A 22,755-nucleotide genomic window follows, 5' to 3' on the forward strand; every position below is an offset into this window, starting at 1 on the left:
GTCTGAGGGGGTCTAGGGGGTGCTGGGGGGGGGTCTGGGGGGTGCTGGGGGGGTCTGGGGGGTATTGGAGGAGTACTGGGGTTACTGAGGGGGAGCTGAGGGGGCCTGGTGGCCTTGGGGGGGTACTGAGGGGGGTCTGGGGGGATAATGAGGGGTACTGAGGGGGTCTGGGAGGTACTGAGGGGTAGTGAGGGGATCTGAGGGGTAGTGGGGAGGAACTGAGGGGGTCTGGGGGCCTTGGAGGGGTGCTGGGAAGGTCTGAGGGGGGCCTGGGGGGATAATGAGGGGTACTGAGGGGGTCTGGGGGGGGTACTGAGGGGGTCCGGGGGTATTGGAGGAGTACTGGGAGTGTTGAGGGTGTCTGGGGTGTACTGGGTGGTACTGGGGGGGTCTGGGGGTACTGAAGGGGCCTGGGACGCCCCTGCTGTGGGGAGAGACTGGGAGAGCTGGGGCTGCTCTGCCTGGGGAAGGGGAGGCCCAGGGGGTCCCGTCCACGTCCATAAGCACCCGAGGGAAGGCTGCAGAGAGCACGGGGCCAGGCCAAGAGGCACCGGGCACAGCCTGGATCAGGCAGACCTTTTATCATCTTTGTAATAAACGAAGTTAGATACAAACCTCTTTGTTTCTCACTGTAAGGCCGTCTCGCCCAGCCCTTAAAAGACACTTTGTCACCCCTCGCCTTTTCCGTTTTTTCAGAGCGCAGCGTTTCAGAGCAGGGTGCCACGTTTCATCCGTATCCAGGGATAGGAAAGGCTCTAGCATGGCCCTAGGTGTGCTTCCCCTTTGTGTAGAGGAAAAGGCTGAATGTAGGCCGTTCGTGATCGTACAGCCGTGAGCTTTTCTTCCCGTAAGCCTACGGTCCCAGCCAGCCACCGCCGCCACAGCACGGTCCCCGTGGCTCTGTACAGGTGTGTACCTGAGATGCACGGCTTTGTGTCTGGCTGCCTTACCATAAAGTCACTTTATCTGGACCCAGCTTACCGCATCGTGAAAGCGGCTCTCATCGTCCTGGTTGTACCGCCGGCCAATGTGGATGTCAACCGCAAATTGTATTAGGAGTGATTTTAAATTTACTTCCAAGTGACTAATGGAAATATTGACTATGTACGTGTGTAGGACTGATCTGGGAGGGACCCCATTAGAAGTAGCCTTAACTCATTGTTTTATAACCAATTCTAAAAAAGAAGATCCATGTGCCCAGTGTTTGATATATGCTTAATTGATGTTGTATTACACTGTTTTTTTCACTAACACATGGTGCAGTTCCAAGTAAAAATTATTTGAAAAGTTTATTACACCTCCCAGAAGAAATATTTTTTTTTTCTTTTTGTCGTCTTGAAGCATGAAATGAGATTTCTATTAGGCCGCTGGCTGCTATTACTACTTCCTTAATAACTGAGTCGCATACCAGTTTTTTTTGGTACTTAGCCAGGAAGTGTTTTTGCATCTACATTTACCACATATTGTGCAGCTGCCCTTTCTGAAGACACATACCATTCTGGCACTTTTTTAGCTTTCTAGAATTTCCCCTGGTACATCTAGGTTTACTGAAGAGGAACATAACAGGCAAGGGATCTCCACAGCCAGCTGGTTTAGAGCTCCTCGGCCACAGTTACCACCAGAAGAGCTTTGTTGGTTACTAATGGACTGAAATTTATCACATCACTCTTAAGTAATTCACCCGCGGATCTTCCTGGTTCTTGACAAGCACAGATCATAAATGTTCAATGAACACTTCTGCATCGTTATTGACATTTTAATCATGTCCATCTACTAATGGGCCTGTACCATTACTAGAGTTTTTGGGGATTTTTGCTGTGCACAACCCTGCCAGCTATGGATTTCCTTTGATGTGCTTCACTTCCAATAACTACTCTGCTTCTCATAACTTCTCATTTATACCAACACTTTTTTTTCCCCTGTTTTCCCCATTTGGGCTATTTATTTCTTCATTTTTCATCACTCTCTCTCTGGTCTGCTAGTAAGACAGGAACGGCCAAAGTATTTTCTTTCTTGATTTTGGAATCATTGCTCCTTGACCGTCATTCTTTTGACTCAGTGAACTCTTTCTGAAGAGCTTATAATTGTCATTTGTAAACTCCTACCTAATTTTTTCTTCCTGCGTGCACTCTGATGAGCTGAAAAAATAGCTCTATTAAAGCACCAGATGTATGCAAAGTCAGGTCACGAACGTTCCTTTCCAGACAACCGCTGACTTGGAATCCAGAGAATTTTTTTTTTTTTCTGGCATCATTCATTACACTCTAGTCCAAAAGAGTTTACCTTGTGCCGCGTGCCAAGCAGCTCGTGTTAGAATATTGTCATTTTTAGTAACTCAAATGACACTTTATTATTACATCCATATGGTCTTTTGCTAATATTTTCTTTATTTAGATAACTCTTCTTTCTTGAGTGTCTACCCCTTCATATGTTTGTAAAGAGTAATCAAATTCCTTCTGTTTCGCTAGGCAAACCAAGCCAAAGGCTTTTATTCTTCCCTTACACTTTTGGCTCTCTGTTCCCCCGTTCATCTCACCAGCCCTCCCCTGCACCTGTTCCCATTTAAATTAACATTTCTTGCATAGCAGTGCTTTCAACAGTCACGTTGAAGGGTAACTCGAACGTATTTGAATTTAAAACTCCATTGTATTTATAGATTGTCCCCCAAATCTTAGCATTGTGTTACGCTTTTTGCAGGAAACTCTATTTTCCCACCAGTTATTCTAGCGGCTTAGAAACAAATACTCAATAACCACAGACACCAGCACATTTCAGGGGATCTGAATGCTGCCTTCACAACAAGGCTTGCACTTCTACCTTTGTGCTGATTCACTGATTACACTTGAGGCAAAACAGTAACAGCCTTGTGCAAGTGTCCCTATCACACCCACGAGCATTAACTCATTTTCTCATGTTACTTTCCACCCCTGTCCCACCCAGATCAGAAGCCTGCCACTTGCTGCTTTTTGTTTTAAGGGGTCCAACAGTTTTCAGGTGAGTCTATGTTTTTCTTCCAGACACCTTACCACTGCAGCATAAGGAATAGTGATCGTAACCCGTTCTCACTTTTCTGTTTTGGAAATTTATTTCTCTATTACATTGGCAACGCTATTCAGAAATCCTTAAGCCAAACATTGCAATACGACAGTATAATTTTCTCTCTGTATTAAATTCTTGTGCCAGCAAAACCAAACTTCCTGCTTTTTGCAAAGCATGACTCACATGCTCCATTCTGTTTTGACTGAGTGACATAAGAGATCTATTTCAATCATATGACAATAACTTAAGATCCAACCAGACATTTATCGGGAAATCAAAGCCTGTACTTGCAGGACGGATGGATGTTAATAGGAACGGTGCTTTACATAACTCCACCTAAGAACTCGCCTGCTTTTCTTGAATAACTTGCAGAGCAGCCAGGCACAGCAGTGAAAGCCCAGCGTGCCACCTTGTGGCTGCCCTGTACCAAGGGCCATTAGTAGTCCCCTGAAAAATGATTTATTTATAGCCTACTTTTTTCCTCCAGGAAAAGTCAGGCTCTCAAAATACTGCATATATTGGAATTAGTACACCAGCACCCTTGCTGATATCTTTTCATAAGCAGCATAAAGTCAAGCACCAGATCAAACCAGAGACGGGAAGCGAAGGAGGTGTTATCCAGGAGAAATGCCACCGAACTGGAGTTTGCAGGATAAAAATTAGGTAGCAAGAACGTAATTGCTGGGATGTGACTGGAAGAACCGGCTTGGAGAGCCACTGCCAAACAGCAAAAGAGTTTGCCTGGAAAGATGAGTGCTTTAAAATGCTTCCACTTGCTGTCTCCTGTGTGTCGGTGAAGTTTTACCTTCGTAGGTTTTATCTTTTTGGCTGTTTCACACCACTTAGGAAATGAATGAGACAGACAGTTGGATAAACACGTCTGACACCCTGGGACTGCCGTGCCTTCGCTAGGATTTCATTCAGGTTAGCACACACTTCTGCAACAGGTTTAAGCTGCGCGGTCTTACAGCCTTCCCACTGCCAACTGGTTGCTCTTGCTGCCTTCCTCATACAGGCACAAATTCAGGAAAACTGACTCTGATTTTGCCAGTTGTTTTGCCGGCAAAATCTGTAAAAATCTGAAAAGCTGAAAAATCAGCTCCTTGCCCACGTATGGAAGTAGCAGGAAAAGTTGGCAAATGGATGGTTCCCCACCGTAGGGAGGGAAAGCTCCTTTTTGGGGACAGTGCTTAGACCAGAGCAGCTTAAATAAACTAGCTATACAATTCCCTTTCAGGGAGGTGTTACAGGCTAAGTTTGTCTGAGCCGGTTCAACCTCACACACCTGGCAGGAAGCTGCTCTTTTCACCTGTGTGGCAATCGGTTCAGCACAGGGGCTGAGCAATGGCAGAGCCAGCGCGATCTGTGTACCCAGGACCAGAATGGATGGTGGGTGACGAGAGTAAGGAGCACCATCTTCCCTTTTGTCAACAGCAAGCTGTTCTCTCTGCTACCCTGTGATTTCCTAACGTGTAATTTCAGCCTCAGACGAAAAATCAGCACCCAGAATCACGCAGCCGCCCTCCCCAGCCCGACGGTCCACGCTTCCCTGCTCATCAGTGTGGCATTTTGCTAGGGTTAACATCTTGCAGTTGCCACCCTGTTCGACAAGGAAAACATCTATTCAAAGCAGGTTCAAACGCCTCCCTCTGTACTGAAGCAGAGAGGATGAGTGTTGGCTCCCAGAGCGGCTTTGACAAGGGGCAAACACAGGCTTGTACAGAATGACTTTGAGCCGTTTGCAAACAGAGCTGGCTGTCACTGAAACTTAGGGAAAACGCATTTCTAAAAGGTCCAGTGCCCTCTTTTTGTGCACAGGCAAGTCTCGGCGCACCAGAAATTGAATATTCTGGGAAAGATCTTCCTGCGTTCACTGGAACTGTACCTCACCGGCTGATTCAGAGAAAACGCTAACGGAAAGCAGCATTATCTGTAAGTGGAAATGTTTGCATTCCTCCAGGCACGTGCACTGCGGGATGCGCTTCAAGCCAAAGCCACCGGCAGTTGCTTTGAGGCTACAAACATGTTTATCACCTCGGCTTGAACTTCAGCACCAACGCTCCTCACTCAGGCGGGATTCGAGAGACTCCCGCATGTAAAGGTGGGTTTGCTGAATCAGTGTAAAAAAACAAAAAAAAAACAGGACTGGTTTTTATTTCAAGCAGAAGTCAAACGTTTAGGATGCCGAACGGAGTGGCACCCAAACCCAGTCAGCTTCTCCTTCAAAATTAATGCATTGTGGCACTTAGGAGGGATTTCTTTCTGAAATCTAGATTCCACTAACCGTGCGTTTTTGGACTTTAAACGTGTATCTCGTGGAAAAATCATTGCCAGCAAACAAAACTCCAGGCTCCTCTGTATAGCAGTCACATGCTCTTAATAGCAAGTCACCTGCTCTGTACAGAAAGGTAAGGCCTCAGCTCACTCCGATAAGCCTGGGTGATGATAATAGAGCCATTGTTCAAATAACGCCCCATTGTTCAAAGGCTGGCGTGCCTGCCCAGGGAAAACAAAAGGAAACGTTTCTAGCCTTAAAAAATCACAGCGGAATTGCAGAGGTTGGCAGCAGAACAAGCCAGTCATGTGCAGAACTAAAAAAAAAAATAAAAAATAGAGTCAACAGCAGCTTTTCTGTTGTGCAAATAAAAAAAGATTCTCCACTCGTTGTGGTGTGACCTTGTACCTGCAAATCCCAGCTGCCTACGTGGGACGAAGCCCGGAGAGGGCTTTTTTATTTTGTACCAGTGCCTGGTCTCAGCCTGGCTGCCGGGTTTGGGCTTGACCCGCGTCCCCGGGATTGTCTCGGGGGACGGTGTCAGCAGCGACAGAGGGGAAAATATGTATAAAAAGTAAAAAAAGAAAAGGTTTTATGCGCTCCCTGATGGAAAACCCCGTTGTGCTTTATGCTGGGAGAAGCAGCAGCGGGTGCCGGCCGCCCCAGGGGCCAGCACCTCCTGTCCCGTCCGTGTCCCCCCTTGTCCCGGGGGTGACGCTGCCTCTGTGGGGGCAGCTCCCCTGCTGCCAGGCGGGGAACAGGGGCTGTGAAGGGCTCCGGGCACCCCAGGGGAGCGGCCCAGCTCGGCCCCGACCCCTCGGCACCACAGCCCGGCCGGGAGCCGCTCCCCCAAGGGGGCACTGTGGGAGCTGTAGTCCTCGGCTCGCCGCACTACAAGTCCCAGCCTCCCGCGGCAGCAGGAGGAGGAGGAGGAGGACGGGAGGGAGGAAGGAAGGAGGGAGGGAGGTGGGAGGGAGGCAGGCAGCCGGCTCGGCCCAGGCCCGCAGCCCGGCCGGGAGAGCCCCCCGGGGGCGGGCCGCGGCGGCATGCGGCTCCCCGGCAGGCTCGGCCCGCTCCGCAGCACCGCCCTGGCTGCCCGGCCGCCGGGGAGGGACAGGGGCAGGGGCAGGGACAGTCACACGGACAGGGACAGGAGCAGGGACAGGGACAGGCACAGGGACGGGGACGCGGCCGGGGCCGCGGCAGCCTTCTCCCGCGGGCGGCCGGGCGGCACCATGGCCGAGGAAGCCAAGCGGCTGGCAGCCTGCGCGGCGGTGGACAGGCACGTCCAGGTGAGGGACCCCGCCTGCTTGCCCCGTCCCGTCCCGGTCCCCAGGCTCGTCCCCGAGCCCCCCCCCGGGTGGGACACCCTCAGTTTTTCCCCGCTCTCCCTCCCTGCGAGCTGGGCTCGCCCCCAGGCTCGTCGCCCCCCAGCCCAGCGAGCCCTGGGGGGGGGGGGGACAGGGGGTGGCAGCCCCCTGCCAGGAGGGAGAGGGGGCGAAGGGCTTCGGTCACCCCCTCGAGGGTTAGATAGGAGCAGAAGTGTCCCAGCTTTGGGACAGGCTGGTGGGCAACACTTGGAGGGTCGGTGGTTGTCGTCGAGCAGTGGGTTATTGCCGAGCAGTGGGTTATTGCCGAGCAGTGGGTTATCTCACCATCTCTTCAACAGCACTGAAGAAGGGGGTGTAGGGCTCCACGTCCATATTAGCACTCTCGGGGAGGAAAAAAATCCCTTTTTCCACCCTGCTTGCCCCCAGGCCCGGTTGTCAGCGGGTTCCCCGGTGTCCCGTAAGTGGCTTGCTTCTTTTACAGCCGCTCTGCCCTCCCCCAGCCCACTGCAGAGCTGACAGTGGGGCAGGGGGAGCCCAGTTCTCGGTGGCGTCAGCTCCTTCCCTTGCCGAAAGCAAGCCCCGAGTTGCACGGTGTGTGGGTCTGTGAAGGGTTTGTGTCGCCAGGAGCGGGGCTGCTCAGTGCGTGGCGCTGCTGGGTGTCGCGCGGCGGGTGCACCTCAGCCTTCGGGGCACAACGTGACTCCTGAGTCCTGACTTTTGCACTGTTTTATGGTCGGGCGGACTTAACGGTGACGTCTGGCCCCGTCCCAACCGGTTGAAGTTCAGGGCCTGGCTAATAATGAAAGAGGCAGCGGTGGGGGTAGTATTGCAGTGTTTGCTCTGCAAGCTGGCTTGAAGCGATGGTGGCGAAGCAAGTCAGAGTCCCCCCAGAGCTGGGTGGTCTCAGCTACTGCAGAAAACGCGTCTCCCCTTCAGCTTGTATCGGGAGGGAGCAACTGCTTTGCCTAACAGTTTTCCTTTTGGCCGTTGCTGCTATCACTGCTAGCGGAGGGAGCAGTAGGATCCCCCCAAAATGCAGCTGCAGATCGCCTCCCGTGTGCGCCAGGCACGTGTGGTAGGTGCTGCTGGGTTTGGGTTTGGGGCTGGGCTGTGCAGGACACAGCTCTCCTGCCTGACTCTGCTGCAGGCTCACGGCACTGGGGCCGTCCTCCCTAACGTCAGCTCCTTGGGCAGCCTGCAGCAGCTGCGTTAGGTGGAGATTAGCAGGGGATACCTTTTTTTTTTTTCTTTTTCCTCTTCTTTCTCATTTAATTAAAGCCAGGTCAGTGTTTTTACCCCCAGCGCTTGTCCCTGGGCAGTTTTGAGAGCAGAACCCATGGAACCGGAGCAGGAGCCCTTCAAGCAGACACCGGGATGGAGGAGCTCAAACAGGAGCAGCACAGGTAGCATGGACCCCTAAACTGCCTGGGGACAGCTGGCCCTGCCTTTATACAGCTCCTCCAGCGCCGCTGTAGGCACGCCTGCCACAGAGGACTGAAGATGCCCGTGAGGAAACTTCGGCCTTTGTGCTGTTTATCTCCAGCTCTTTGCTCATGTAAATCCGAATCTTGGAAGCTTGTGTTGGACCGGCCATGCCTGTGAGGTGTTGCTGGTGCGCTTGCTGTGCTGTGCCCTGTCTGTAACTCAAGGCAGGCTTGCTATGCACCCGTTTTTAAAATTGGGTGGGTTTGGGCTGGTTTTGCCCCTGCTCTGGCTGGGGTTGGAGCTGAGAAGGGAGAGGTGGGAGCCGCGGTAGGGCCAGGGTTGTGACAGCACCGGTTTAGAACGGCTTAAACTGAATTTTGGGAAACCCACTGAGACCAAAGTCTTGCCACCTCCTGCAGGAGGGTGCTTTGCCTCTTGTCACCGATAAACACCTTCAGGTTTATTGCTGTTGATGAGCCTGGTGAGCTCTTCCCACTTCATTACAATGGGGTGGCTGATGCTGAGGCTTTCACCATTGCTTTAGGGTTTCCAAAAAGTTGTCCCAGCCTGTAGAGGTGAGGTCAAGGAGATGAAACTGCCCCTTGCATGGCCAAAACGAGCCTTGCTCGCCCCTTGCAGCTGCTCTGCTGGGCTCTGCCAGCCAGGCAGGTGAAACTGAGAAGCCCTGGTTGCTGCTGGGCTTCTCCCATGTCGTAGCTCTGCTGGCAGTGTCGCAAGCACGCGGTGGTGATCTGTTGCTTTCCCCTTCTTTTGCAGAGTCACGGTGGTTAGGAAGAGCTGGAGCTGTTTGTGTGCTGGGTTTCAAAGAACTTTTTATTTTTTTTAAGCTTTTAAGCTGCAGAAGCAAGGGAAGTCATTAATCGTAGGGGAGTGTGACCTGCCTTGAGCTCTGCCTTTCCAGGCAGGCTCACGTCCCGGTAACGTTTCAGCTGGTTGAAATGCTGCAGATGTGGCTTTGTCCACATCTGCTGAGCTCCGACTTGTTGCTTACGGAGGAAGAGCTGCCTGACATCCAAGAAGTAACACCCAGCAACTCTGTGCTTGCACCTCTGGCTGGTTGGAAGTCTTTAGCGTCTGAAATCTCTGTAGTGATATCGTGCCCTCTTAAGTCAATTTAAGCTTTGGATCCTGTCCAAACCAGGGGCAAGTACACCGAAAATTAGTGTGCGAGATGCCACAGGTAGTTCTTGGTGGGTGGGAGGCTGAGTTGATAATAAAACACAGGTTTACACGGCGGAGCATCCTCTGGGGCAGGCAAGACGACTGCGCCCAACCACCCTCAGCCTGCGGCGTGCTTTAGAAACTTGTCTGTGTTGTGGGTGAGACCGCAGTGATCCTCGAGCTGGACCACGAGCAGAGAAAAGTCCAGGGCTGAGTTGTGTTTAAAGCGTGATCCTCTGCAGCACACGCTGCCAGGCTCACTCATCCTTCAGGGGTGTCGCTGGAGCCTCCTGCAGCCAGCTCCGTGCCCTGTGTTAGGGGACGGTGTTTGTATCTTCTAGGAACTGCTTTGCCTTGGCTGCTGGTGCATGCCCAGTATTTACTAACAACACCGCTGGCAGCAGCCCGCTGCTGTTACTGTGCGGCTTCTCTGGGAGATGTTATCTGGAGGCCGTTTCACCTTCTTCCTCTGTGGTGTTGGGGGAAGTGCCCAGCTTTCCGGCAGGAGAAGTGCTGCCGTTGCCTGCCGAGAGCTCACCTTCCCCTTCGCCTGCTCTCGGAAGGAAAAGACTTGTCCTGTGCCGGGGCTGGGGCTTGCAAACCGGGCTGCTTATTTTTGAGGAGACGTGCCGCTGGCTGGGAGTGCCAGGAGGCTGAGCTGTGAGGTCCTGTGCAAGTGTTTCTCAGGCTTCCTTCCTGCTCTGCGCTAGGCTGTTGCGGGGGAGGACAAACCCTGTTGTTTTGGCTGCCCTCTTCACAGTCCCTCAAGGATTAGTTGGAATTCAAGCCCCTACGTGCTGCTGCTGAGGCTGCCTCTGGCGCTGCCAGCAGCCAGCAGCGAGTGTGCACTGAGCACCCCGAGAGCCAGACGCAGCGGTACTTAGCGAGCTCAGGTCCTGTGAGAAGTGGGTGAGTTGCTTCAAATCCCTCAGGCACCCTCACGGAGAGCAGGCAGCGGTCCTGCCGTGCTGGAGCGAGCTCCTCTCCTTGTCTGAAGCACGCTGTCAGCGTGTCAGCGGGCAGCTCTGTGCAAGGTTCCCCTTGCACGTGCCCAAAATACGGAGTCTGCTGGAAAAGCGGAGGCCTTGCACCGTGCCCCACTAACAGCTCTCCCGTCTCTCTTTGATTTGCAGAACAACCAAGTTCTTGGCATCGGAAGCGGTTCCACGATTGTCCACGCGGTGCATCGATTAGGTAGGGTGCTCCCCTTCACGTTGCTCCCGCTCCAGAAAGTCCTCTTGCCCAGCTGCCCCAACTAATTGATAACCAGGCGTACGTAGAGCTCGTGCTCATACATTGGGTGTATTCGCCCACTGCCGCGTCCTTCTCGAAGCCGGAGGTTGCAGCTGGGTCTTGTGCTCCAAACCTTTTGCACGGAGAGCCCCGAGGAGGGACTGATTCCCTCGGCTTTGCTCAGCAGGGCGGTGCTTTCCACCTGTTCTCCCCGGAGAGCCAGGCGATGCGCTTTACTGGCACCCGCCGCAAACTGGAGCGAAAAACCTTCCAGCTCTGCCCAAACCGGAGCCAAAAACCTTCCAGCTTTGCCCGGTCCTGACTTGCTTTGTGGCTTCGGGCCATGCAGCTGCTCTGCTGCCATTAACTCGTTTGCATGCAGCTCACGCTGCTTGCTCGCACGCACGGCATTCACGCCGAGGGTCCTGCTGAGGTGTAAGTGGGGCAAGGAATGAAATCCTGCCGTGCCTTTTTTTTTATACCCTACAGCTAGGTCGATCTGCTTGCCTCGAGGTGCAAATTTGCTCAGGGTGTGATTCAGAAATTTTCAGCCTCTTTGCAAAATTCTCAAGTGAAGCAAACGCATTTTTGCAGAGTGAGTGTGAGGGTAATTATCCTCGTGCTTCATTACGGTGGGCACCGAGGTTTAAAGTTCCCTTTCGGCCTTGGGACTCTGATTTGGAAGCAGAGCTCGGGGTGTCTCCGGCTGCTGTGGCTGCAAAGTCCCCTGGTGACTCCTAACTCCTCGGGCAGGGGACAGGAGGGATCGTGGTGTGATCTGCCTGTCACCCCCACGTCACCCCACACCACGTCTCCTGCACACGGTGGTCTGGGAGGTGGCTTGGGAGCTGCGATTCAGCTGCCTGGCTTTGCCTCAGTGTTACAACCACTTCCAAATTTAACACGGGATCGATCTCAAAAGAAATGTGAGATGTGAGTTGTAGCAGCACGTGGCCCCGTGTTTTTCATCCTCCACCCCTGCAAGGCTGCGTTGCCTTGAAGCCTGTGGCCCACGTGCTTGTTCTGATGAGATGGCTGTTGCACTGTATTTACTAAAATCACATTTTGTCCATAGTAATATCGTACCGATAGATTTTCGTAATTTGAAATTAACCCGAGGGAAGAAATCTTTCCTTCCGTTTAACGGAATACCGTGTTTCATTAATCCTCTCCCTGCCGTATATTTAAATGTTTTATAAGAAATGGACGCGAAGTCCCCGAGGCAACAAGCCAGAAAACCTCTCAGGCAGCTGCTGCGGCTCTGTTTACAAGGAGCACAGCAAAGCCCGTCTAATGGAGCGAGAGAGGGGAGCGGGGCCGATGTCCCGGGAGCTGCTGCCGAGGCACAACCCTCGCGCCTCCGCTGCTGGAGACCCAAAGGTTAACGGCTCGTGGTGTCCGGGGTGTTCGAACGCTGCTGCAGAGACAGAGCCTGAGCCCCTGCAGGGTGGCTCCTGTTGGCGTTTTGAGCGTGACCGAGTTATTTGCAAGCCAAGCAAGTAATTGCGGTGATTCAGAGGGGCTTTTCTGAGCTGATGTCCTTACAGCGAGAGTTGGTGCGCGGTGTTCCCTTCTGCAACGAACAAACCAAGGCTTCTGCTTTCTTCCTCCAGCCGAGCGGGTTAAAGAAGAGAACCTGACAATTGTCTGCATCCCTACGTCCTTTCAGGTAAGCGCTTCCCTCCTTTGTTTTCTTCTCGTCCAGGCGCTCACAGACATCTTTCCTTTGGCTGTGGTGACGCAGGCTCATAATGCAAAACACGTTGGAGACGCTGAGTCTCCTTCCCTGATTCTGTATCAGGCCCTGAAAGCTGTAAAAATCACGGCGCGAGCTCCTGTGTTTTCAGGAGGAGCTTGACAGCGTGTGTCAGCTGGGTTTTACAAGAGATTGCGGGAGAGAAATCAGCTTAGTTTTTCCCTTGCAGTGCAGCTTCTTCAGGGATCAGCTCATACCAACCTAGCTGTCGAGAAGCTGACGGGGAGAGGGAGAATTGTGGCTCCGTGGTAAAACTCAGAGCTGCTCAGGAAGCTTTTGAGCTGCTTCTGTGCCTTCAGGCAAATGCCTTTGGTCTCTCTGCCTCTGTTCCCTGAGGTGGAAACTTGCTGCAGAGGAGCAGCTGTGCACCTTGTCCCCTTAGGGTGGGGAGAGGAGATGGTGCCAGCCTGTGGGACGGGGGCCACCCGCAGGGTTTTCAAGGCTGGGTGGCAACACTCTGGTCTGGGAATTGGACATTTGTCCTTTTCTCAGTCCTGGTGTGGATTCCGGGATTGTACTTTTGTCACAACTTTGTCACCGTGAGGCCGATCCTGTGGTGAGGCAGGCTGCCCGGAGAGGCCGTGCACAGTTTCAGAGGTTTGTGTAGCAAAGCCCTGAGCAGCCTGGTCGCTGGCCCTGCTGTGAGCTGGAGGTTGGATGGAGACCAACCTAAATCATCCTAAAACCTTATGAAAACTTAACACCCTTGTGCCCTGCAGATGTTCTTTCAACGTGAGGCTCTCTCTTCTCAGCAGTTGCAAACAACCAGTGGCAAACTGCTGCAAAAAGCAAAGAGTAAAAAAATAAATACATATTTTAGCCTATATCAGTACTTCTGCTTTATGCATACACTGTGGTGATGGCCTCTCTTTGATCTGTGTAAACTGATCCCCATCCTGAGATGCCACGTGCTGTCAGAACCTAGAAAAACTCCTCTGAGTTACGTCGTTAGGTCTTAGAGGGAATGTTGATAAAAGTTTCATGGTGAGTGTGAGCTGGAGCCTGCCCTGCCTTCAAGTGCTGGGATCGTTCATGTAACATTAGAGTTCCTTCCCAGTAAAACACCCAGGTTGCTGGTAAAGGGAGGAGATAGGTCACACACCTGCACGAGCCCAAATCCCCCAAATGTGGGGCTGCCTCGTATCTCGTGCAGTCTCTTAGACCTCAACCAATTCGCAGGGAAACGTTCCCAGGTCAGCAAAACAGCCTCTTATTTTCGCTACGTACAGGTGTAAATGGCTGCCTGAGGTCACTGGCAAGGAAGAATTGCTTTCAGTGGGCTTTTATTCTTCTCCCTTCCCTGTTGTAAGGTTGGGTTATTCCGTCACCATCAGTAAAGCTAGTGCCGGGGTAAGTATCCGTCCCTTGGCTTTTGCATTGTCTCTTCTTTGCACCCGGACGCGTGCCGAGAGCACGGAGCCAGACCCTTGTTGGCAGCGACCCGTCACTCGTCTAATCCCCGAAGGACCCGTCCTCCAGCCAGCTAACGCAGTGCTCCGGACTGCATGTTGGATCCCCGGGGCTGGGCAAGGAAACGGGGTTAACCCGCTCATTTCGGGGCGTGCAAGCGCTGCGCGGGTCCTGCCACTTTGCCCCCCGTTGTGGGAGCTCTGCTGCTGATTTCTGCCGGCCTGCTCTCATCGCCTTGCAAGCAGAGGGCCCGAGGAGAGCCACCTCGTCTCCACGCCGCTCGCTCTGAGCCTGTCCAGGATCTGGCCTGCATGTGCAGCACAGTGTTTTCCAATGCTTTCAATTCCCAGATCCCTGAAATCTCCGTACACGAACACCACGAATGTACGCCCACTGACGGGGGTCTTTTTGAGCCCTCGGGGCAATCCCAGTGCACAGTTTGATCGAGAGCCCGCAGCCCATGGGTGTTAAAACTGCATGCTGTAAAATGATAGAGAAATGGAAAAGATACAAGTTGTTTCTCATTGCCAGGACTATCTAATTCTTCTTAATGTTTCTGGAATGCCCCTACGTGTGACTGGTGCGCTTTGTAAGTGGGTAAAACTGCTGGGAATGAATTAATCCAGGCTGCGACACGGGTTTCTTGGAATAGCCACAGCACAATCAGAAGTTCAGACTCAGGCAGAATTCATGCAAGAAGGGACTCTCACTCAAACAGTGATTTGCAACAGAAAATTCAACCCGTTTAAGGTTCTGTAAGTTCCGTCTTACATTTAAACAGGTGGACAAAGGGGAGAGTGGCTCCAGGTGCTCTGTGTCGTGTTGCCACTAGAGGGAAATGCACGGCTACTTCAGTAAAAGCCGGTCGGGGCCACCAAACTGCTGTTTCAGGAGGCTTCCCACACTTTTGCCATGAGTTGTGCGTTTCCTTTTTGCTTTTTCGATTGTTGTTTGTTCCTTTCCGATATGAATAATGCTTTTATCGTTAGCCCCATGTCGCTACGGTGCAAATAATTCATTTTCCTCCTCCCGCTTTTTCAGCCAAGGGAAATCCGAGGGGCTAGATGGGCGCAGGGGAATATAATGTCCAAGCTGAAATGGAAAATACAGGACTCAAAAATCCCATATATGTCTTCAGGCTTAGACACGGGTGTCTCCCACCAAGCTGATGGGGCTTCCTGCTGTTTAGGATGGAGAGACCTGCACTCAGGCCATTCCCTTTGCACCATCTGAGCATTTGAGTTCAAATCGTCATTATTTGGATAAAAGAATCCGGTGCGGAAGCAGCGTTTTCTCCTTGCCGTGCCTTTGTGCTGGCCACAGCCTCTCTGTGAGCTCGGGACGGAGTCCTGCAGGCCTCCCAGGGAGCCTCCATCCTCGCTGCGGCGGGGGGAACGACCCCACAAGGCTGTTTTCCTTCCCTGCCCCTGGTAAATGGTGTTCGCTGTGTTCTTGGTGCGCAGGCCCGGCAGCTGATCCTGCAGAACGGCTTAACGCTGAGTGACCTGGACCGACATCCAGAGGTAAGCGGGACCGAGACCTTACCTGCCCTGCCTTTAGCCTGGTCCTTCCTAAAGCACCAGGCTCGTCTGTCCTCCCTGGGGAGAAAAGCTGCAGGAAGGAAGAGAACCAGCTTAATTTATTTTTTCCCTGGGCTTTTTAGTTTGCTCAAAGCAGCGGTCTGGCTGAGAGGCTGGGTTTTTAGGGTGACTCGGGCAGGGATTGCAGGGCCAGGAGGCTGTCTCTGTCTGCTGAACTGGGCTCCTCCACTTCACAAAACCCACAAATGCCCTCAAATCCCAACCGCCGACACCACGACGTGACCAAGAAGAGCAGGGCTTCTCTCCGGGTGGTCCCCTGAGACGGCAAGTTCACCTCCCGTCTTCACCGAGAGCAGCGCCTTGAGGCTGTGTGGGTGAGGTTTCCACACCCAATTTCTTCTCTCCCTACAGCTTGACGTTGCCATCGATGGAGCGGATGAGGTGGACTCAAACCTCAACCTTATCAAAGGTGGCGGGTGAGCTTTGCTGTCCGTGCATCTGCGTGGGGCACCGGTGGTGGGCGGCTTCGGGGCTCCGCCGAGGAGCAGTCCGATGTTTTCTGACGTTTTCTTTTTTTCCCTTGCAGTGGCTGCTTGACGCAGGAGAAGATAGTTGCAGGATATGCCAAATGCTTCATTGTTATTGCCGATTACAGGTAAATATTAAGATTTGTTACGCCTCTGTCTTGTGGGAGGATTTGGATGGTCCCGTGTTAGGCTATTACAGTTCTTCCAGTGGGTCAGGGGAGCAGGGATAAGTGGAGATGAGCCTGATTCCCAGTGCTTCACCAACTGAATCTGGCCTTTTTTCCTTAATTTTCAACTCAGCAGGGCTGCTTCCGAGTCAGCAGAGCTTGTGGGGAAACGGCTGCTCCGTTCTTTCTGAGCTCAGTGCTTGTCGGCACAGAATAAATTTCCCCTTCTGTGCATGCAGCCTCGAGGCTGTAGAGAAGCCAACCTCTGTCCTGTTTGTCCAAAGTGTGTAAAAACGGGGCTTATCAGCAGAGCTTTCCGCATTAAACCTGTTCTTCCTGCACATGTGCATGTGCAAACGGAGTGCTCTGCTCTCTAGAGCCTTACACCTGAGGGATAGGCAAGAGGGAACGCGATAAGTGTCTTATGTTAGCTAATTGTGGTAGCAATGTGATGTCTGACACCAATCCCGCCTCAAACCGTGTCCTCAGGAAAAAATCAGAGAGTCTCGGGGAGCAGTGGAAGAAGGGAATCCCCATTGAAGTCATCCCCATGGCTTACGTCCCTGTCACCAGAGCCCTGACCAGAAACTTTGGGGGTGCCGCAGAGCTGCGGATGGCTGTCAGCAAAGCGGTGAGTGGCCCTGATCGGCCCCAGGATTGCCCAAAGGAGCCACCTGAACGTGACCAAACGGAGGACCTTTCGTCTGATTAGATCTGGCCCCTTGTGTAATTCCTCCCCAGTCATACTTCGGTTAATGAACTGCGTGTTTAGATGTTGGGGTTGCTCACGGAAGGCCTCTCTGGCCTCCCTCTCAAAGCAAGCAGCCCTGAACAAGAAGAGGGGTTGCCAAGCCCATGTCTGAGGGCTGCTCTGGGTCTCTCTGTTCAGAGCCCGGGTCACTGTATTTGTGGGAACCCTCTCTGTCCTGCCGGGGCCTCCATCTCACCCACAAATACTTGACCTGCTGCTCCGCAGGGATGTTTGGGGTTGGAGGGCAGTCTGTGCCGCCAATGTGTCTTGGGTTGGGCGAGCAGCTCCTGGTGATCCCAGGCTCCTGTGTGCCACACTGAGCAAGAGCTGGACTAAATTAAAACCGAAGCTGCTTTGTCTCCACTGCCACTGTCCTGTCCTGGCCGGGGGCAGTGGCACTTAGCCAGGGAAAAAGAGAGCTGTCTGCAGGAACAGCTGGAGCTAACGCCTGAAGGCTGAGTACTTGGTTTTGGTGCATTTCATCCCTTGGCCAGAGGTTGAGGGGCTGTTTAGGAGCCTGAGAAGAGCAAACCAGTTGTTCTCCGTGTATTGAGACCAGCCTTTCTCGGGGAACGCACATTGGTGCTGGTGCAGCACGAGCCATGACCTTGGAGGATGCTTTTTTCCTGCCGTGGTCCTTGCTGGAGCGTGTGGTCACAAACCCTGCTCCTAGCTGCTGAGACACCTTGTTCTCAGCCCCAGTTTTTTTGGCTTTATTGAAAGGACCCAACTGTTGGGCTTGAGAGAGTGCAGAGCACATCTGGGACACTGAAGGCCAGCAGTCCTTCAGCTCCAAAACCTCCCCCTGGCATCCAGCAGTGTGTGGCACACCCTTATCTTTGGGGTAGGGGGTCTTATTTTGGCTTCAGCTGTATATGGTAGCTTTTTTAGGACATTCATCGGGTTTTACTCTTGCGAAAAGGATCCTCTACCGCAGTGATGAAATCGCATCATTATTTCCAGCTTCTGCGTTATTATCTGTGACCTGTATGCAGAAGAATGCAGGAGGCACAGTTGCCTTGGGTGATGGTTTTTCTTACAGGCTTATTGTTCTTGTGGAGCAGGGCACTGCCCTCCTTTACCTGAATGATGACTTTCTCTAAACTGTTGCAGCGGGGACAGCTCCCGGTGCGAGACTGTGATGGTCCCTTGCTGCGCTTGCTAGGAAAAGAGCTCGCGGTGCTGACAGATGGGTTTGCTTCCCAGGGCCCTGTGGTGACGGACAACGGGAACTTCATCCTGGATTGGAAGTTTGACAAGGTTCATGAATGGAGCGAAGTGAACACTGCCATCAAAATGATACCAGGTAATGTCTGTAAATAAAAAACAAACATTGGCTAAGGCTTGGTCCATGCTAGAAAGCCCTGACCTTGGGATTGTGTATGTGTGTGTGTGTACACCATTTTGCATTTTAGACACGCCAGTCTTATTCTCTTCCTTACTCTCCTTGTGTCCATTTAGCAAGGAGCTTTTAGTGGAAACGCTGGTGGACTCAGGAACGAGGGGTTTGCACTGGGCTGTGTTATTTTTGTTTTTGCACTGGGCTGTGTTATCCAGAAACTGCTTACAGCTCCGTCTCAGTACTGTTGTGTAGCCCTGGGGGCTCCCCTTGCTGTAAGGTTGCAGTGTGTCATACCTATTGTTTTAGCTATTTATGTGCAAAAGAGAAGCAGTGGCCAATGATACTGTGCAAATGGAACAGCTTCTCTGCAAGGACTCCTGAGCAGATGAAGCCTGGCTCGGCCTCATCTGGCTATCTTGGCTGGAGGTCTTAGCAAAAGTCTGCCCTTGAATCTGGCCAGCTTTTGAATACATAGTGTTGTATCTTTTATCTTTGAGTTCATCCCAGATAACCTCCTGCCCCTGCAGTGCACAGCAGGACTGCCTTTAGCTTCACTGCTGCTGGTGTATTGCCAGAACGCATAGGAACAGGCTGGGATCCTGTTGCAAAGTGGCAAAGTATTGTCCTGGCACCACGATTAAAGCGCACGACCAGCCAGAGGCCATGAATTTAGGCTTGGTGAAGGGTTCCCAGTAACTTAAAGCTGCTTCTGTTTAGTGGCTTTGCTTCCCTCAATGCCTATTAGAAGGCTGACTTGCTGAAAACAAACCCATTTTCCTTTTCCCAACTCTCGGAGCAAGCTGCTAGGGTGTTACCTCTGCCCTGGCTTGTCCTGGTGTCTGTGGTCTGAATAATTACCTGGCACTTGCTTGCAGCCAACAGTAGATGGCGGGTTCAGACCTTTGGCAGGAGCAGATCTAAACAAACCAGTGGCTGATGTTAATGAACCAGTGAGCGCTGCTGGGCTGGGCTGTCCCCGTGCAGTGCTCCATATCCTAGCCAGCTCGCGTGGGCTCACCCAGCAGTCTCGCTGCTGGCTCTGAGTATTGGTGGCCTCTGTCTTTGGGTCCGTTACGGGACCAGGGTTTTGGCATGCTGAGTGCCACGTGCACCAGCAAGCTGCTGCCTTGGGGGCTGCTGTGCATCGCTACAAATTGCCAGCGTTAAAGATGCTTGAGGTTTTCGTGTGCCTCAAAACAGAGCTAATGGTATCCCTGGGCTTTTCTTTTGTCTGTATAAGGAAGGACCAACTGGATGAGCATCGCTCTGGTGCTATTTTTTTTTTCTTCCTCCTTGATCTTTGGCCTCAAATCCATTTTGCCCTTAATTCCCCTTAGACAGGGTGATTAACTTCTCATGGACCTTTCTGCGGCCGTAATCCCTGTGGTATCAAAGATTTAAGCAATGTGAAAAGCTGGCTTTTCTCCCCTGTCCCGGAGGAAGTTTCGGTTTGATTCCTAAAGGAGTCTCTTGCTGGCTAGGAGAAAAGCCTGGAGGCTCTGTTTGAACCCATGGCACTGGCTTGCATCCTCCACCTGCCTGGTTTGGAAACCACTAGCCTGGGTGTTTATGGGCTCTGGCTGCGGCTCAGTGACCACTGTGAAGTTAAGAGCACCCCATAATTACCTAATTAAATGCAACCAGAAGCACACCTGCTAATGGGCTACAAATTGCAGAGGCAGCAGCAGATCTGCTGTCTTAACATCTGAAAAAGTGTTATCCAGGTGTACTCTAAGAAGATAATTTTTCAGACGTGTTTAAAAGCTAAAGTGGGTAAGTTTATGGCTGTGTGGCTTCCTCTGATTCCTGTGGGTCGTCAGACAGCTGAAAATGCCATGTTTGTGGTTGTATTAGTGTAAACGTGTGGCTGGGGTGGTGCGAACATCAGGGGGTGCTCTGGGAGCTGTTTCTTACTCTCTGTAGAGAATTTCCTCGGTCTGGCTGCGTGGTAAAGGCTCCTGGTATGGCTGATGCAAGTCACCCAGGCTGGACACATTTCTGTAAACCTCTCTGGCATTAATGCTCTCATTCCCAGGTGTGGTGGAGACGGGGCTGTTCATCAACATGGCAGAGGTGGTGTACTTCGGCATGGAGGACGGCTCGGTCAGCGTGCGGGAGAAGCAGCCCCGCTGACGCCGGCACGCTGCCCGCTCTGCTTCGCCTTGGGCCACTTGGATTCAGCTGTCGTAACGGTGCCAGCCTGACGTTTTGCCTTAACGAGCAGCGGGTATCGCAGGAGGCGGACGGGGAGTTGACCAGAATCCGCTGATGTGATACTGAATGTCTTTTTTAAAAAAAAAAAAAAAAAACCACAAAAGAAATTATATTCTATTTCTAGATATATATATATATTTTTACTTTATAGGAGTGTTGTCTTTTTTTAAAGAATCATTTAAACAAATTGCTTTAACATTTTGATTTTCTAAGAAATATTTACCAAAAAGAATACTTCTTCTTTTGTGTTTTTTTTTTGTTTTGTTTTTCTTTTTCTTTTTTTTTTTTTTTTTGGAACAGAACTTGAACCCTTCGGGCTGCTCTTAGCGCTCAACGATTGAGGTCAGAAATACAGCCCTAATGCGTCATTCTTAGCCACCTTGGCTGGGAGGATGATGTGCATAACGGGAGCACACCCAGTTGGGACCTGCTGATGCCTTATTTGGAACCTTTTTGGTTCGGTATTTTATGCCTTTTATTTTTTCTACACCACTGTTTTTTAATAGTTGGGATGTCTAATTAATCCTCTGTGCATATGACAAATCTCTGAGCCTAGGGGCACTGTGGTCTCTGCGTCCCTGTGTCTGGGATGTTAATGAGGGCCTTTTTTGGGCCTCTGTATGGAGGAGACATTCATCCTTTGAGCCAAAATCTGTTCTTGTACAACTGCATTACCGCAGTACCTCTGTTAAAGCCTGTTCCAGTAGCTGGAGATGTTCAGAACTTCATCCTTGTAAAAGGAGAGCAGAACCTGAGGGTCCTTGAGGATGTTTACAGAAGCATTTATGAGCAGCTTGGGGCAGTGCAGAATACTGTTCTGTGGCAAATTACTGGTTTGGAATGAAGGTTAATTATCACCTCTCGCAGCTGGTTGATTTGTGGAAGGATAGAGCAGAATGCGAAGGAAAACCGAGTCTTCCTGCCTAAATTTACCGTATGTAGCAGGAGGGAGACACTCATTTGATATATTGTTCTCTGTGTACAGGTGCTTTGCATGGTTCTGATGTCAAAATGCAAGCCCTCTTTTTGTGTTAGAGACACTGAAATAAAGAACTGTTATACCAGGTCTGGTGGTGATTTCATTCTTAAGGTAACTACTCCATGGACAGGTTGTTGTGAGACAGATTTATGCTCTAGTTCCTTTAAAAGTTTGTCTGCACTTTTCCCTTAAAACAGCACTTCACCCAAGCTAAATTCACCCTGATGTTGCATTTGATTTCCTTTTGCTTAAGGTAAATACACTACATTATTTTCAATTAACCCTTCTCTAATCATCACGTGTTAGCTGCAGCACTTACCACGTGCCTGTCTTAAATCCGCATGTCTGAAACTTGGGCATGGAAAACACAGCTCCTTTTTCACAGAAAGGAGCTATTTTTATGCCTTTAAATCTTCCCCTTTCTGCACATCTATTCTGTGAATTCTGAACCTCTTTGTACTGAGCACGCTGGCTGCCACCCAGTCACCAACTTGCTGGAAAGGCTGGAGCATCTCTTCTCGCAAATCTGATGCTGCAGAAGCCGTTCCCAAAATCATAGCTCTGTTCCGACTGCCACGGGCTGCTTTCAGATAGTCTCGGGCTCCTAATGCAATCCTAGATAAACAGAGGGCAATCAAGCAAAGCTTTGTGAGGAAGCTGCTTCTCACACAGCACGCTTCTGAAAATGAGATTAGCGGGAGCCAACGCTGCTGTTGACTCTCTGAAGTCGAACAGCTCCTTCTGAAAAAGCCAATAAAACCATTACTGCACCATTACTTCCTGGCCCTGGACCAGACGTGATCTCATTCAGCTCTGTGCTTAGCAGGGGCTTGTTAAATCGGAGCCTGAACGTGGCAAGTCTAATTCTCCAGCTTCTTGGGGTGCTTGGGATGCTCGTGGCAAAGCCTCATGCTTTGTTGGCAGCTGTCCCTGCCGGGGGGACTTCGAGCAGGTCTTGGGCTATGGGCTATGCATGCAGACTTCGATGTACTGCAGGGATGGAATTAAAATCTGCAGGGATGGAGGAAAAATTGGGGTCTGAACCAGGTCTGGAGGCTTTGTGCCGATTTTTATGCAGGTTTTGTGCAAAGTTCTCCAGCTCAGATTTTTGGTCAGTGGATATGTTCTGGGTTAGGGCACCTTGACTCAAAATCCACCTAATGGAGAAGGGTCTGGTGCTTCCCCACAGCTAGCGGAGAGGCTCTTGGGCTCCGTGACACGCTGTGACCATCCAGGGAGGGGGCTGTTCACCTGTGAGCACACCGGAGGGCTTCTCCCAACAGCTCCTGGGCCTGAGTTTGTGTTTGTTACATTTGATTTTAACACCCTGGGCGGTTCGTAGTGTGGCATTTGCTTTTTGACTTCTATTTTTTAAGGTGCAGTCTAAAATAGCCTTAAGAAGTCTTTAGTAGCAGGGCTGCCACCTCTATCCCACCCTGCTCAGGAAGAAGAGCAGGGATGCATTTTTAGAAGATGGCATTAAAAAAAAATAATAAAAATTTAAAAGCAGATGGAAGAAGCTGTCCTTTTAACGCCCAAGGCAGAGTAGCTGTGACAATTTAGGGTGCGATATCACTGCAGTA

The 22,755-nt window shown here is 51.4% G+C and overlaps 1 protein-coding gene across 1 annotated transcript; it reads left to right on the forward strand.

Annotated features, from left to right (window-relative positions):
- Positions 1-6,265: 6,265 nt before the first annotated feature.
- Positions 6,266-21,259, forward strand: RPIA (ribose 5-phosphate isomerase A). Its single transcript, XM_080589982.1, has 9 exons — positions 6,266-6,606; positions 10,386-10,446; positions 12,099-12,154; positions 15,115-15,174; positions 15,604-15,668; positions 15,779-15,847; positions 16,376-16,517; positions 17,844-17,943; positions 20,015-21,259. Exons 1-9 carry the CDS (start codon positions 6,361-6,363, stop codon positions 20,110-20,112), a joined length of 897 nt encoding a protein of 298 aa, XP_080446108.1. The 5' UTR covers positions 6,266-6,360; the 3' UTR covers positions 20,113-21,259.
- Positions 21,260-22,755: the final 1,496 nt, after the last annotated feature.

This window comes from Anser brachyrhynchus, assembly GCF_964034855.1.
Source record: "Anser brachyrhynchus genome assembly, chromosome: 4".
In the NCBI taxonomy this organism is placed as follows: domain Eukaryota; kingdom Metazoa; phylum Chordata; class Aves; order Anseriformes; family Anatidae; genus Anser; species Anser brachyrhynchus.

What these genes read in the sequence shown, in the direction of transcription:
- RPIA (XM_080589982.1), top strand. Translation starts at nt 6,361, where the DNA reads ATGCGGCTCCCCGGCAGGCTCGGCCCGCTCCGCAGCACCGCCCTGGCT. An exon ending in AACCTTATCAAAGGTGGCGG is followed by an intron (nt 15,669 to 15,778) that starts GTGAGCTTTGCT and finishes TTTCCCTTGCAG; the next exon opens with TGGCTGCTTGACGCAGGAGA. An exon ending in TGCCATCAAAATGATACCAG is followed by an intron (nt 17,944 to 20,014) that starts GTAATGTCTGTA and finishes TCTCATTCCCAG; the next exon opens with GTGTGGTGGAGACGGGGCTG.